General features: G+C 47.6%; 1 protein-coding gene and 3 non-coding genes across 4 annotated transcripts in view; all 4 read left to right on the top strand.

Moving 5' to 3' along the window:
- LOC149332289 (silk gland factor 1-like) overlaps positions 1 to 4,348 on the top strand; it is a 343,245-nt gene extending 338,897 nt beyond the window's left edge. Inside the window, exon 2 of the mRNA XM_089557202.1 lies at positions 3,785 to 4,348. Within this exon, the coding sequence (XP_089413328.1) occupies positions 3,785 to 3,823 (39 nt within the window). The 3' untranslated portion in view covers positions 3,824 to 4,348. The remainder of the gene's footprint in view (positions 1 to 3,784) is intronic.
- On the top strand, positions 155 to 228 carry TRNAI-AAU (transfer RNA isoleucine (anticodon AAU)). Its single transcript has one exon. It is a non-coding gene; the product is annotated as a tRNA-Ile (tRNA).
- Positions 396 to 469, top strand: TRNAI-AAU (transfer RNA isoleucine (anticodon AAU)). Its single transcript has one exon. It is a non-coding gene; the product is annotated as a tRNA-Ile (tRNA).
- Positions 638 to 711, top strand: TRNAI-AAU (transfer RNA isoleucine (anticodon AAU)). The gene has a single exon. It is a non-coding gene; the product is annotated as a tRNA-Ile (tRNA).
- Positions 4,349 to 16,176: the final 11,828 nt, after the last annotated feature.

Here is a 16,176-nt window from a genome sequence, read left to right as displayed (position 1 = left end):
TTAAACCAACCTTTTACAAGAACAAGTTTCCCCGTACTCAAACCAACAAGAAATCGTATGCAGGCAAGCTCAGTTTCGCACCGTACTCGTGCTCCTTGAGAGATTGTCTCGTTGCCCGGCCTGCTAGCTCAGTCGGACAATAAATAAAAAAAAAAGCCTGCTAGCTCAGTCGGTTAGAGCGTCGTGCTAATAACGCGAAGGTCGTAGGTTCGATCCCTGCGCAGGCCAATTTTTTTTTTTCCTCTACAGCTTTAGTAGTAGTTCGCATAGTTGAGCATTTAAACCAACCTTTTACAAGAACAAGTTTCCGCATACTCAAACCAACAAGAAATCATATGCAGGTAAGCTCAGTTTCGCACCGTACTCGTGCTCCTTGAGAGATTGCCTCGTTGCCCGGCCTGCTAGCTCAGTCGGTTAGAGCGTCGTGCTAATAACGCGAAGGTCGTAGGTTCGATCCCTGCGCAGGCCAATTTTTTTTGCCCTACAGCTTACTGCAGTAATAGTTCGCATAGTTGAGCATTTAAACCAACCTTTTACAAGAACAAGTTTCCGCATACTCAAACCAACAAGAAATCATATGCAGGTAAGCTCAGTTTCGCACCGTACTCGTGCTCCTTGAGAGATTGCCTCGTTGCCCGGCCTGCTAGCTCAGTCGGTTAGAGCGTCGTGCTAATAACGCGAAGGTCGTAGGTTCGATCCCTGCGCAGGCCATTTTTTTTTGCCCTACAGCTTACTGCAGTAATAGTTCGCATAGTTGAGCATTTAAACCAACCTTTTACAAGAACAAGTTTCCGCATACTCAAACCAACAAGAAATCATATGCAGGTAAGCTCAGTTTCGCACCGTACTCGTGCTCCTTGAGAGATTGGCCCGTTGCCCGGCCTGCTAGCTCAGTCGGTTAGAGCGTCGTGCTAATAACGCGAAGGTCGTAGGTTCGATCCGTGCGCAGGCCAATTTTTTTCTTGCTCTAGAGCTTACTTAGGTAATACTCCGCATAGTTGAGTATTTAAACAAACTTTTCACAAAAACCAGTTTCCGCGTAGACAAATGCAACAAGATGTTATATACACGTATGCTAAATTTCTATTCAATTTGTATCGCACCTCTCTGGATGTACCACATAATGCATAATATGCACTGCAGATAGTTGCTCACTGGATGTACTACATATAGCACAAGAGGCGCTGCTGATCGATACTGAGAGCTCATCAGTATGTACAGCCTTTGTCAAAAGTTTGGAGCCCAGGGGGTTTGCTTCTGAGCCTCACTGTGTGGTTCGTGATCCATCTCCAGCGCTCCAAATTTCCTCTGGGTAAGAAGATTTCTGGTTCTGCCTCCTTCAATGGGTAGGAATACTCAGAATGCTTCAGGAGTCCCACTGCGAGGCAAAGAAGTAAACCCCCCTGGGCTCTAAACTTTTGACAAAGACTGCACTCGGGTATACGCGCAACAACTAATTAGGTTGGATCCTCGGCTTTTGATGACTGCAAGGCCAAACGTCCGAATTATAAGCGATTCAAATAATTTCACTCACTCTACTGAGAGACTTCACGTGGACACGCTTCGTCTTTGTAATCGTCCTTCTCATGTTTTTGTTTTTTTTTGTCTTGTAGAAAGGTTAGGGCTATTCTCTCCGGAATGAAGAATAAATAAGCCCCCATTCTTGCTTTGTTCGGAGAGGGTTTAGTCCTGTCCATACAAAGCGCAGCCCTGCTGTACAGAAGTGAGTGGTGGGTTACTGAATTAGTTTATAAAAACCAACCAGCTAAAAAGGCGCAACACAATAAAAGATTCACTCCAAGTTACAAACTTGTTGCATGCATAGTCCGCACTTTCTGATTGATATATTTGACCCCCAACAATAAGGCTTCAAATCAGGATTAGACCATCGCATGGTCTGTGCCGCGTTGGTTTTTGTTTGTTTGTTTTTATTTGATACTGCGAGTTCCCATCAGGGACTGTGACAGGAAGGGCTCTGAATGGTTCATAGAACAAATCAGTAAATCGGGTATGTTGTACACACTGATAAGTACAACTTAAACAAGAGCATGTGCAAAACATAGCAACAAAATCGGTTAGAGAATTCAAGAACTAGGTGCGATGTCAGTGCACGTTAAAGATCCCCAGGTGGTCGAAATTATTCCGGAGCCCTCCACTATGGCACCTCTTCCTTGCTTTCTTCTCTCAGTCCCTCCTTTATCCCTTCCCTTACGGCGCGGTTCAGGTGTCACCGATATGTGAGACAGATACTGCGCCATTTCCTTTCCCCTAAAACCAATGTAGGTCAACTTTGAGGTAGAAATAATAGGCTACTTTAGCTAGCAGCAAATGCTATCCAGCATTAAGGTAGATTGGTTTATTGGTTTATTGGGGTTTAACGCCCCAAAGCAACTCAGGCTATGTGAGACGCCGTAGTGAAGGGCTCCGGAAATTTCGACCACATGGGGTTCTTTAACATGCACTGACATCGCACAGTACCCGGGCCTCTATGATTTCGCCTCCAACGAAATTCGACCGCCGTGGCCGGGATCGAACCCGCGTCTTTCGGGCCGGCAGCCGAGCACCGTAACCACTGAGCCACCGCGGCGGGTCAACATTAAGGTAGAGCAGACGGACAAAGAACAGCAGCTGGACTAGCTCCAGCAAATGTTCATCTGCTGGTCTCCAGCAGCTCAACATTAAGGTAGAGCTGGAGACCAATCCATATGCTGGACTGGCTGAACATTTGTTGGAGCTAGTCCAGCTGTTCTTTGTCCGTCTGCAAGTGCTGCTTCGTTTTAGCTGCTACTCGCTCCAAATTCTGGACTCCCGTGTTCCAGTTTTCCTTGAAGCCACTTGAACGTGGACCACCCTGGCGATGGGGCTCTGCGGAGCGCAAACTTTCCTCCGGTCCCCGCCCCAGGGGCGACGCGAGGGTTAGCAAATAGTGGCGTCGAACGACAGCCGGGCCTGCGCCGACTTTGACAGACGGACTGACGGGCGCGGCGGTCTCGACGAGCGAATGCTGAGCCCCGGCGGAAGCTGTCCCACGCGGTTCTCCGCACCGGGCACACACAAACACACCTTGAACACACACATACACGGCCGCGATATGCGTTTCTTGGGACCGGCGAGAGCAAACACATTCCTATATACCGCTCCGGTTACGAAACAGGTATAGGAAACTGGAGAATGCCTACAGACGGGAAACCGGACTGAAAATATAGAAAAGCGAGACGACCGGGCGAGGTTAAAACAAGCGTGAGGTGCCGCCTCGACTGGGCTACGTGAGTCTAGCTTGGTCTGGAAGCTTTCCTGGCAAGCGATGAAGGAGGGGGGGGGGGGGGGGGGGGGGGGGCTGGGCGTACGAGGACGAACTGTTTGTAGCGCGAGGAGGGCGGTCGAGAAGGAGTGCGTATGAGCGGAGGACATGTGACTTACTCCAAGGCTTTTCAGGGTATTGCGTGCTTTGCTTCTTCGATATCTTCTCATTAAGTTGTTCTGTTAGTGCTCCTTTTTCCTGATTATAGTCTATGCGTTCATTGGTAGATTGCTCAAGACTATAGGACAACTAAACACCTAGAAAGAAAAGACCTGTAGAAGCCCAAGTATAAACAGCCAATAGTTATAAAGCAAGAGGGACTAAGGAAAGACACGCGTGCTTGCATTCCTCTTGTCTTTTCCCGAGACTTGATTTGCTTTTCCGACTTTGCATTTGTTTTGTTTTCTTTTTTTCCTTTGTTTCACTCCGAGTAGCTCGGGTCCCCGACGCTCAACGTTTCCTCTCCCTCTCTCTCACTCGCAGGTTTTCCGACGGCCGCGGCATGGCGCTGCAGACGGCTGACGCATGACGGCTTCGAGTTGACGGCATCAAGAACAAGACGAGAGACGACCACAAGGGCTCTTCGTCGTTCTTTCGTCGTTCCTTCGACTCTTGTCTCCCGCTTTCTTCTTCTTTTTTTCTTTTCTCTCTTCATCCTCTCGTGCTGATCCCCTTCGTCCTTGGCTGAATCCTCCCACAGACCTCCTCGACCCTCGCGGGAGGTATGCGGCCGCCGTTCCTCTTCCACTCGAAGCGTCGAAGTTTGCCTTTCGCCAGCCAATTTGCCTCCCTGCCTCGGATTCGCCTCTCCAGTCACTCTTATCCCCCCGCCTTCTCCACGTCTTTCTCTTTTTAGTTTATTATAGAAGGTTGCTCTCATTTGAGAGCTCGGGGTAGAGCGATGGGTGTTCCGCTGAGCGTCGCTATCACGTTTACATGAACGCGACAGAAGTCGACTCGAGGCAACTTTTCTAAGTGCAATAACAACAAGTATTCTTATTATTCCTAATGTTATTAACAAGTAACAAGTACTCTTTATTAGTAGTATATTTAAAATCACCTTATTGCTTTCAAGTGTATTTTTGCTAAAACTTGTACAATGGCACGCTCATTACTGCCCCATTGCATTCCACCTAGGAGACGCGGCAGTCGCAGTGCCCACAGTCAATATACTGACTATATTTCGTGCCCCCGATGCCAGAGTTCGCAAATGCAGACCATATACCATGAGAAAGTGAGACTACGATATGGACAACTTAGGTTTTAAACTGTTCTGCTATGCTTCTGAGCGAGCAGGACAATGCATGCTACACCTGTTTATGACTGCCAGCTGCAAAAGCGCTCGCTGAATCCGCCGATGAAAACTTGAAAGACGCTTAACCTACCCTCAAGAGTACACTTACCCTACCCTCAAGGGTACAATGCGTCAGTATTCGAGATCCCTTCCGCGCAAGTACTCCTTGCTTATTGATTCATAGATAGCAAGGAGTCCTCATATCACTATTGGCGCCATGGTGCATGCAGCGCTTAAAGGGAAACTGCAGAGGTTTTAGGAATTAACGAGCTTAAGAGGGTTGGATGTGTGAAACTTGCAGGTAAAGCATGCGAAGTCTTTTTGGGCTAGCGTTTTAAATGCTTAAATAATCGCCGATTAAAATCCGGACGCCCTTCAAGCTTCTCCGCAGCTCACAACGCCAAGTGGGAGGCGCATGATGACGTCATCGAAGGTATCGGTACATTTCCAACGCACAAACGCTTGCTTTGAAGGGAAAAAACCAACGCCACCGAAGGCAAACCCTGTCGAGAGTTGTTTGGCAGCGTCTAACGAGGCAGGGCAGGCTGTGGCTGACGACAGCGGTAATTTGAGACCATACCTTCCGTGACGTCACGCTGTATTTCCTTGCACTCCTCCAGTGCACTGAGGAGAAGCGCAAAATTCAGTCGTCGATTAAGTCACTATTTTAAATGCTAATGCAAAAACGCTTGGCACTCTTTACCTACCGGCTATATAGATTTGAATGCTTGACTATCGCGAAATTCCCCAAAAAAGGGCTGCAGTTGCCATTTAAGCGATGCGCTGCTGTCCCGGCAGGTGGCGACTTCAAACACAGCCACCGGTGAGGCTTGTGGGACCCAGGCTGCTCTTCCAGAGATCCCGCAAGGCTCATTTTTGCACTGCTAGTTCTTTATAGGAGCCTGTCGATCTCTCGAGTGCCACGTTGAGTAGGTGGCACTTGCACTGAATTTATTTTGAATTTATTTTGTTTCAACCTGTCGTGGTGAGCAGGTCGCCCACAACCCGGTGAGAAGGTTGCCACCTGCTTATTAGTGACAGGGACGGACGGACGCCGGCTTTTCTCGAGGATGGGACCTCTTGTAGCGACCATCATCGCAGTGCCGCTCCCCTTACGCTATAGAGCGAGCGCAAGCTGGAAAAGCGAAGTTCTGGAGAGCGCGAGCATCGAACACAGAAGTCTGGAAGACTGCGTACTGTTCGGATGGCTCGGACGCTTCGCTCCTATGGCTGACTAGGCCTCGCTGAGCAGGTTCCCGCCGTCGAGTACAATAGATGAGGCCGCTGACGCGCCACAGTCTAATGCTATCGCACTAAGACGAAGTCTTAACGTAGCAAATCGAAGTTATCGTAGTCTGTACGCGGACGAAAGGACGAGTGAATGTGTGCGGGTACACGGGGAAGAGGACGCAGGGAAGGCTAAACTGACCGGTGGTGGTGGTTACAACTTTATTGCCACAAAATGGAAGGGATTAGTTGGGGCTGGGGCGAGTCCAGGGTGGCCTCCCCTTATAAAAATGGTCCATAGACAGTCTATAGACTTCTTATTGGCTCTATTTACTTTCTATAGATATTGCTTTTTGTCTATTCATAGTCTATAGGCTGTCTATAGACAAAAGTCTACTAAAAGTGTATGGCCATAAATCTATAGGTTGTCTATAGACTGTCTATGGTATTTGTATTGCCTATAGACTGTTCTCTGGGATTTGTCTATAGACAATCTATATACTTTATAGACAGGAGTCTATAGACACTATATAGACTGTCTAAAACTTTTTTTGTAAGGGTCCAGTCGGGGGCGACCTCTTGAGCTCGCGTGATGAGGGCCAGTTGGGTTGTTTTCCGTTAACTGGCCAACAGCCTGTCCCACTCCTCCGCTGAGGGAGCTGGCAAAAGTGTCGTCGGAGGGGGTTTGCTAGCGCATTCTTATAAAATATGGTCTTTGGTGTCGTCCGTGCCGTCACCGCAGTGCAGGCATGCAGAGTCATATTAACCGTCTGTGATTAGACATAAACGATAGGGGCTAAGAATTGCCTGAGTTTGCAGGCGTCTGAGTGTTGTACGTGCGAAACTGACCGTGTAAAGTGTCTCTTAGTCTAAAAAAAAAAATACGGCAATGCGTTGAACCCAGGGCCCACCACCTCATAAGGTCTACTCCGCCACTCCCAGTCAGAACTGGCCACTCAGCGGCGTGCGCCTGGGAAGGAAGGATCTTCCCGCTCAGACCGGAGTGGGGAGGTGCCGTGGGGATGAGAGAATCACTACCTTCACGCTCAGAGCACAGCGGGGTCTCTTCCCCAGAGGTGCGGGGTAGAACTCTACCACCGACTGTCCCCTGCGCCTTCTGTGGATACGACGGAAGTCTGCTCCGTTCACCTGCGCCGTCCGAACGGGCTCGACACCCTAGAGTGCCGGCGTCGTCCGATAGCGCATCGGGCCTTCTAAAGCCTGCACTCCAACCCGAAGGCCAAGCACAGTGCGTCACGAGGCAGAAGAGGCCTCAGGTGTCGCGCAATATTCCGACACCTTCAACGGACATCCCTCCCCGCTCCTTCGCCCGTAGGAAGGCGTCCGTTGCCACCACATCGAGATTCCACAACCCACCACGCTTCTGCAGGCCAACCTGGGCATGCATTTACCATCGGCATTTACCTCTGGGGCATTGACCCCGCTGCCTTCCATAAGCATGCAATTCCTGTTCAGGCTTACATGTCTCTGGTGCTGTACAAGGGCGCACAGTGGCCCTATGTAGGAATGAGTTCACAACGTAAATGTAGCGCCGAATTAGAGCCCCCTTTTTTTAAACCTCATGCAACATTTTGCGCACCTGGGCTACCCTCTAAAATTAATGGCACTTCCCTGGGCAGTATGGGATATACTGTTTTGTTTTCCTTCTCTCACGTGAGCTCCTGTAGGCGCCCATGTATATTTCGAGACTATCATCTTCGCGTACTGTGACTCCCCTTCCTCTTTCAAGAACATCTTGATGAAATGGATAAATCAGCCTGGTACCTCGGCTGCCATTTATGCATGCAATATATTCTGCATTTGGCGGTGTTCTGTACGCGCTTGTAAAAGGCTTGGGTGCTTCCCATTCATCCAAGTGAGCTTGGGCAGAGGTGGATTTGTCTGTTCGGGGCACAAGAATTGTGTATATAAAAAAAAAGAGTGGCCTTATACATATATGTATAGGCATCGTGAAGTGAAGTGCTAGAAATCAGTTTGGCCATCTTGCGTGTTTTGAGTAGGAATGTGCGAGTAGCACTTACTTTCTTCAAATCTGAATCGAATAAGAATAGCTTGTTACCGAATCGAATAGGAATAGTGGAGCTAAAAACCGAATCGAATAACAATTGCATACGGTTGCGAATATTCCCTACTTATGGGTTATCTGTTTTTCCTGCCGCCGCGGTGGCTCAGTGGTTATGGTGCTCGGCTGCTGACCCAAAAGACGCGGGTTCGATCCCGGTCGCGGCGGTTGAATTTTTTTGGAGGAGGAATTCTAGAGGCCCGTGTACTGTGCGATGTCAGTGCACGTTAAAGAACCCAAGGAGGTCGAAATTTCCGGAGCCCTCCACTACGGCGTCTCTCATAGCCTTAGTCGCTTTGGGACGTTAAACCCCATAAACCCTAACCCTTATGCGGATATTGGTACAAGAGTGATCGTGTGAACTAGTGAAGCGCTAACGGTGTTGTTGCGGTACGATATGCTCCACCGTATGGAGTTATAGCTGTCAAAAGACGCAACATTGATCTCCATTAGGGAGCAGGCGTCACAAAGTCAGTGTAGCCGCCGTGCCATACTTTAAGGAAAATTACATTTTGCTACCGATGACGGCAGCGAATTGACGCATCTCAGGAGATAAGAAGGGTGAGAGCTACGTGCGAGCCATGAAATCCGAGATCGGGCATCAAGCCAGAGTTGCCTTTATGCCCGAGCCCTACCGCGCTGCCCATTCATATATAACGGGTGTCCCAATAAATGACTGATTGATTTTGAAAATCAATAAAAAAAAGACGGAATGAGATATAATTGTATTGTTTGCGGCCTTACGCTTAGGAAATCATGAAATTTCATCCCTTCGAAATTCAAATTTAGTTTACATTTCCACCAACAGGTGGCCGGTATTTTCTTTGGAAACTGCGCCTCGTTTCAACAAAACTGTGTTCCAGGCGGTGGAACTCCAATAAACATCACGATAAACACAATAAACACCCGCTGTTCAATGGAATAAACCATTTTGGTATAGCGGAATTGCAATCTCAATAGCACACGCTATCAGCTTGATGGCGAACTACGGAATGACGAGCTCAAATATGCTCCGTTTTAGCTATACCTGTTCCAGATCGCCTGCAGCGCCACCTGTTGGTGGAAGTGCAAACTAAATTTGAATTTTGAAGGGATAAAAATCCATGATTTCCTAAGCGTAATACCGCAAACAATACAATTCTATCTCATTCCGTCTTTTTTTCTTGATTTTCAAAATTCATCAGTCATTTTTGGGACACCCGGTATATAGAAGCCACCTATGAGAGTTACGAACGCTTCCGCACGAATGGATAGCTTCCCTACGCTGAATGAACCTTCCATCCCACGCAGACTCATCGCAGCAGCACGATGTGTGGCATCGGAGTGAGCCCTGTTTTTGAAACGCCAGTAGAAGAAAACTACGGCACCCTTTATTCGATCTTCAAGCCAACTATTAAACTACACCTATTTGCTGCGAGGAGTCTAAACGAAAGGCAAAGTGCATATCGCTTCCATTACTAATTATGCGCAGTCAATAACTAGAGTGATATGCATTTGGCCTATCGTTTATCCTTCTCCTCGCGAACAAGGACTTCGAATCTTTTTATGGGCTTGGAATAGTTTCTGCAGTGAAAAACATGTCGCTCATGCATTGCGCAACAATGCGTAGGGTTGCGTACTGCGACACCTGAAGACAAGCGAAATGTCCATGCAGTACCGCCGCACACAGTGAGCAATGCTACAGATCTCATCAGCCAACCAAATGTGCATAGAAGCCCAGCTGCATTAATGTTCAGCAGCATCCCCTATGTGTCAATCTGCACTCATATCGTCTTCCTGAACGAGCAGATCTTGCAAGCGGTTATTCAGGACGCAAACAATTTTTCGAACATCTATTCACCTCAAGAGTACGAAAAAAAAATGTCGATATCAGACATAGGCCACAGAACTGAAAATGTGAGAATGTGGTAATATTTGCGAAACCACAGCTGCACAGGCAAGAAAAAAAAAGCTATCGAAAGATGTTCGTCCATCAGCATTTGTTATTGTTTAGATCAAGGACAAAATCGTGTTATCCGTGAAGGTTTTGCATGGACAAAGCGACCTCCTTTTGTCGTGCTAATTCCTCTAATGCGCGCACAATAGCCGTTCATTTGCGTCTAATGAGGGTGCTAACACGCAGCGCATTGAAAAATACGCGAGGAGGACAGGAAACCACACAACGACGCAGACCCGGCCTGTCTGCGTCACGCCCGTCTATTTCACTTTTTTTTTCCCTCTTCCTCCTTTCATCCGCTTTGTTACTCGTTTCAAGCGTGAAAATACCCGGGGGAGTCCTTTGCACTCACTGAACGCGTTCGCCTCTCCCGAAAGGGGAGCACTGAAAAGAGCGGAACAGATGCGAAGCGGGCACGAGAACGCCGGGTCTCCCCTTGTTCCCTCATTTTCACGCCTGTGGCCGCAAAATAATCGCCGGCGCAAAGTGCGAGACAAGAGGGAACATATCCCGCCGCCATCCCTACTTTCGCGGAAACGAAACGTAAAAGAATGAAACCCGCGCTCAAAAGTACAAAGAATAGAGACGGCGCTGCTAACCGCGTGCGATGAAAGAAGTGGCTCTTCATGATCCGCACTGGAGCCACGCTTCCGTGAGCGGCGCGAAACCCTAGACGTCCTCTCACTTCTCCCGCGGTTTCTTTTTCTCTCTTCTTCCCATTCCTCCCTCGGCTGATCCCCATTTCTGCCGTCTGCTACTCCTCAATTGTTCTCGCTTCCAAGCGCTCTTCCTAACTCGACGCACTTCCCTTCCCGTTCTTCCCTTCGGGTGCCTTCTCTACATCTCTCCCCATTTTCCACTCCGGCACTTACTAACTGTCCTTGCTTCCCGACTCATTCCCTAAAAAACGAACGAACGTGAAGGTGCGCGGCAACCGCGAACGTTACCGCTAGGAATGAGACGCACAAACTTACATTGCATCGCAGCTTCGGATAAGCCATGTATGTATGTATCGACGTCAAAATAAAAGGGAATTAACTATGAATGAAAGCAAAGGAGCTAGAACAAAACGAGGGGAAAAGAGGACGTTGTCAAGTGAGGACGGAATGACTGAAGCAGGGACGAGCCGGAAATAAGAAAAGCGATGGCACGAGTATTCCAGGTCTGTTCCCGACTTTTGCTTCCCGATCCCCCTATACACTTCAGGGAAGAGTGAACACTCGTGCGGAAACAAGGGTCCTTCAAATCCCGCGTTCTTTCATTGTCTCTTCCTTTTCAAAGTCCCTGTAGTTTCTTTTCAAAACGCACTACCCTCGTGCGGCAAGGCGCCGAATATCGCACTTCTTTTTCGCCTCTTCACTCCCTGTTGTTACGCTCCAGATACGGACTCAGCGGGACGTCGATGCTGGTCGCGTGTGGCATGCTGCGTCGCGTGTAGTGGCCACACGCGGAGCGTTCTATTGCGGTGTGCACGTTTTTTAGCGCCCGCGTGACCCAAGAGATGGCGCTGCGCAAGAATAACGCCCTTGTAATTGTGACTGTGGCGCCACCTGCTATGCGATGGGAAAACCGCCGCTTCTAGAAATGTACGAGTATAGTACGAGTGTGCCTTCTGAGAACGGACACGGTGAACGGCTTGCTTGAGCAGTGACAGAGACAGTTACGCAAAGGAAGGGAAATTTAAGTATCAGAGTTGTTTCCTTCTGGTATTGGTCCTTGTTATAAACAGTGATTCTAAGCAAACTGTTAGGTTTTTATTGTTTTTTTTTTAATTAATTTTCAAGTGCAAAAGAGGATGAATTTTTGTTTTCCCTTCCTGTCACACAAACATCCCTCCAGCCGCATTTTCCTGTAGTTTCAACCGCATATATGTTCATGTTTTCTTTGCTAGCCAGCTCTAAAACGTCAACCGTCAGTGATGCCAAATGTGCTCGTCTCTATGCTTGGGCGGATTCTGAGATGTATTGAAATTGTTCAATGGTTTCACCACTAATTCAACAGTCTATGCGTTGACCATTTTCTCGGAAAACATTTCTCTTATATCTCCGCGTTCAAGCAAACCGCTGCGGAGAGGAGGTTGTTGTTTGTCGAGTTGAAGGCACAGGAATACCTATTTAAAAAAATAAAATAAACAAAAGCTCCTTCCATATCTGATTCGTAATACGTTTCCGTCGAGAGCTTATTCTTCGCCCTTGGATGCAGGTTCACAGCTGGTTAGTTTCCATGCATTCCTGGTTAAAGCCACCTATGCATCTTCTCAGCCGCCATAGACCGATACATGCATCTTTATCGTAGGGACATTTATATTTTTTCCGCCTCAATCGCTGTGGCTCGTTAGTAGTAAACTGCGCCCGGATGCTGTATACTGCGGTAACTTTTTTGTCTCGTAGTAAGTTTAACAGTGGTACTTACCTGTTTCGGCCGCGTATGACGCAAGCCCGGAATCGTATGTGCCTATGCAGATGACGCGTAACGCCGACGCCACCCTTCGGCGGAGACACAGCTTTGCTGGTTTTCGGTCTCTCGATCGTGGCGCTGACGACTCTTTACCAGGAGACAAAATTTACCGTAATATGCAAGCTTCGTGCGCTGTTCCATCGCAAACGAACCAGTGGCCGAGGCGGGAGGACTTTTAAGAGCCGCTACGATGAAGATTCATGTACAGCCTTTGTCAAAATTTTGGGGCCCAGGGGGTTTTCTTTTGAGCCACACTGTGTCGTTCTTAATGGATCTCTAGCGCTCTAAATTTCCTGGACATGAGAAGATTTCTGGTACTGCCTCCTGCAATAGGTAGGACTTCCATGAATGCTCCTGGAGTCCCAGTATAAAGCTTGGAAGTGAACCCCCTGTGCTCTAAACTTTTGACAAGGACTGTACATTGCTGGAACGAAGGAAGGCTTCCTGCCGAGCCGAAGAGGCTATGTCATGCACAGGGATCGTATATCTGCAGGGCATCGATTCGCACTCTTCGAGGGCGCAATCAATGAAGAAATAACCGAGATATAGATTACAAGATACCATGCATATTTTCTGTTTTACTCAAATATGTTTTTCACTGCTGAAGGAGCAATGTCTCGACCAAGAGGCTGGGACCTAAAAGAGACGTTCTTATGCCTGAAGGCGCATAAGCTCTGTTGTAGCCTCGTGGGCAGAGACCCCGACTGGGCATTGACAGCTCTCATCGAGCAGTGTGACTGTCTTGGCTGATTATAGCGCCGGATGACATTATCATACCCCGTACAAAATGAGTCGTTTATGCACTGTTTTGTTGAGCCTTTATTGACTCGGTGGCCCTCCAATTGAGAGTCAACAATTCGTGAACCTACTCAAAGATTCCTCAACAATATTTTTGTTAAGTACAATGCAATATTTTAATAACTCTTGCTGATAGGCCATTGTGAGGATGTTGAGTTATAATTGTTTGCTTTATATGCGCATGTGTAAAGGCAACATGTGACATGTGTAAAGGCAACATGTGACATGAAGGGTATTTCCAGTTCACATCATTTAGTGTCAGGAAGCATATTCAGAGAAATTAAATTTCGCTTCGCTGCTTATTTTAGTGCGCGCCAGTTATTCTGGACATATGATATAGCTGTACATATAGCTCTTTTCGTGTGCACTCATATCTCCATATTCTTCTCTTTATACTACTCATATATCCCGCCCACCTGTCGGCCGATGTTCAGCTGCCAACCATAACTATGCTCTGAAGTTACAGTGCGGCCGGCTTCTTTCTATTTTTTTCTTCCCATAGTAAACAAATACAACCCCCAACACCTAGATCAGCGTATCCTACACGATTGGAGAGCGGTTCATGCAGTTTTGACCTATCCTTACTTAACTGAGAGTCCTGAATGCAACAAGGACGCAGGACCGAAGACTCCTCGCCGGATATAACTGTTGCTGTTCAGTAACATGAAACGCAGTCTTATTTCTTCGCGTTAAGTCTGAGAGGCTGATATTGTCGTCAGTGCACGTTTAAAAGCCCAGACTGTCAAAGTTAATCCGAAGCTCTCCACTACAGCGTCTGTCGTAGCCAATATACAGCTTTGGGACATTAAACCCCACAGCCATTATGATGGAACAGAAAACTGCTCACGACATGACACCAACGGTGCAGCTCTTTGGCTCCGGCCGAGTGGGGGTCTTCGTTTCATTAGCCTCATTAAGCCCACTTAATGTTCGACGAGCCCTGTTCGAAGCCTAATAACCGAGCCTTATTGTGTCATAGCGTGACCGTTTGTCTTTTTCGTCATAATGCCTATGGTTTTCAACCCTTACAAAAATGGTTTGTAAATTGTCTATAGATTTCTTGTATACTTTATTTCCTTCCTATAGATATTTCCTTTTATCTATGCATAGTCTGTAGACTTTCTATAGAAACTCTGCTAAAAGTGCATGGACATAATTCTATAGGTCGTCGCTAGACTGTCTATAGATTTGTATGCATAGCATGTAGACTCTATAGTGTGTCAATAGAAAGTCTACAGATTTCATAGACAAAAGTCAATGGACTGTCTATAGGCTGTCTAAAAAAATTTTGTGAGGTAATGTCCCAAATCAGCCCATAGGCTATGACAGACGCTGTAGTGGAGGGCTCCGGGCGAACTAATTCTGATCAGTACTAATTTTGGCCATAGATTTTGGCCATTGTTTTGGCCATAAATTTCGCCTCTTATACTTGGTGCGAAGAGGCATTTAGTAAGTGGACAGTACCACTGGCAAGAGAAAAAGTCGCTTTAGTGTGTTTTAACAGAGATCCGATTGCCTCGGCCGGATATTCAACCCGTGGCTTTTCAGCTGCAGAACGCCAGTCCTTTATCCTCCGCTGAGGGTAGAAGGCTTCACTCGGCTAGCACTCACGTGAAAAGCCGCCTCCAGATAGGTGGTAGTGAAAAAGCAAAGTGAGGACAAAAAGAGGGGACAAAAAGGAGGAGGCAGGGATGGTAAAGGATGCGCGTGCTTAAGCCGACTGAGTGCTGCGACAGCCGCCGCCAGTACGGTTGAGCACACTCGAGCAAAGGGTTTCCACTCGGGACGCCGCGTGGCTCAACGCCTGGGGCCATCTAGCGGCCGACTGGGAAAGGTGTGTGTTCTTCCGCATTTACTTTTTGTTTGTTTTTGTCTCCACCTAGCATGACGTCATTGTTGGTTCTCTATATAAGCCCACCATTCTCATGGGGTTTGTGCTTCTTTTCTTGGTAACAGCTTTCATGCAGTTTAGAGAACCGCATCTGTGCACATAACTCAAGCGTCTGGTGACCAGCAGATGCGTGACTAGGAGAACGACTTTTTACTGGAACGAAGAAGTGATAACGACCCATCGCCCGTATGTTCCCACAATCGCATTTGGGTCACGTGACGACGGGTGACGCGTTCTCAGCTGTACATGCCCCCGCCCATATATGTTCCTTACGGCTCAGGCAAACCTCCAAAACATCCTCTCTGGCTTGGGGTGATGTATTTTTCGGTTGCGACATATTACGCCAAATCCGTAATTGCCTCGGAGGGATTTCTATACACAAATGTTCATGTAAAGAACATAAAAAAAAAAGATGTCTCTACGCTCGAGCGTGATGGTACTAAAGCGGTGTCAGGGAAGTAATGTATGGGAAAGGGTACTGACCTACAGCTTCTATACGTTTCTAATCTTATCAGTAGTTTCTCATTGTTCTGTGTTCCGTAACTGGCAACTGCCCGATTTGTCACCAGTGTCATGTAGGGTAACCACGGCGTCAATTTGGTTGCCACGGCGACACACATCCTCTAGTGCATCTGGAACTGTACATTTCTGCTTGCCTGTACAGAATGGCTTTCGAAAGGAGATAGCCAGCCCAATTATAAATCAGTGCTGGCGTTGCGCTAACGCCTATACGCCTGTCCTGCATACTGGTGTTATCAGCGCTAAAAAAGCTTCCACTTCTGTAGGAAGTAAGCTGCACATATAAACAACGCCTCGACTCCGTTCTGACCAGGCGGATAACGTTGCGTACCTGTATAAATAAACTTCCCTTTTGGATTCTTGGACAACTCAAATACCGAAGCCAACAATTCTCGACCTCGGCCTGGATACCGACTTTGCTTTTTATCGCATCGCAGAAGCTTAACCTTTATAATTACCGCTGTGTACACGAGGATGCAAAAGAGAATGGGACACAAACAGCCTTATGAAAGTATACGTGCATGTTTATGGAACTTGCGCCGCGTAGCGCAAGGTTAAGAACACTTCATGCGTGCAGAAGCATTTCGAGCTCTTGCCCTCGATTTAAAATAAAATATCAGCTGCAACTCAACTTTACGCACTTGCTTGGATCTCAGGGCTCGATAATGGT

Source organism: Amblyomma mixtum, chromosome 8, assembly GCF_055824585.1.
Source record: "Amblyomma mixtum isolate Tamu chromosome 8, ASM5582458v1, whole genome shotgun sequence".
Lineage (NCBI taxonomy): Eukaryota > Metazoa > Arthropoda > Arachnida > Ixodida > Ixodidae > Amblyomma > Amblyomma mixtum.
Note: the sequence above shows the minus strand (reverse complement) of the source record. Positions and strands in the feature narration are given on the sequence as shown.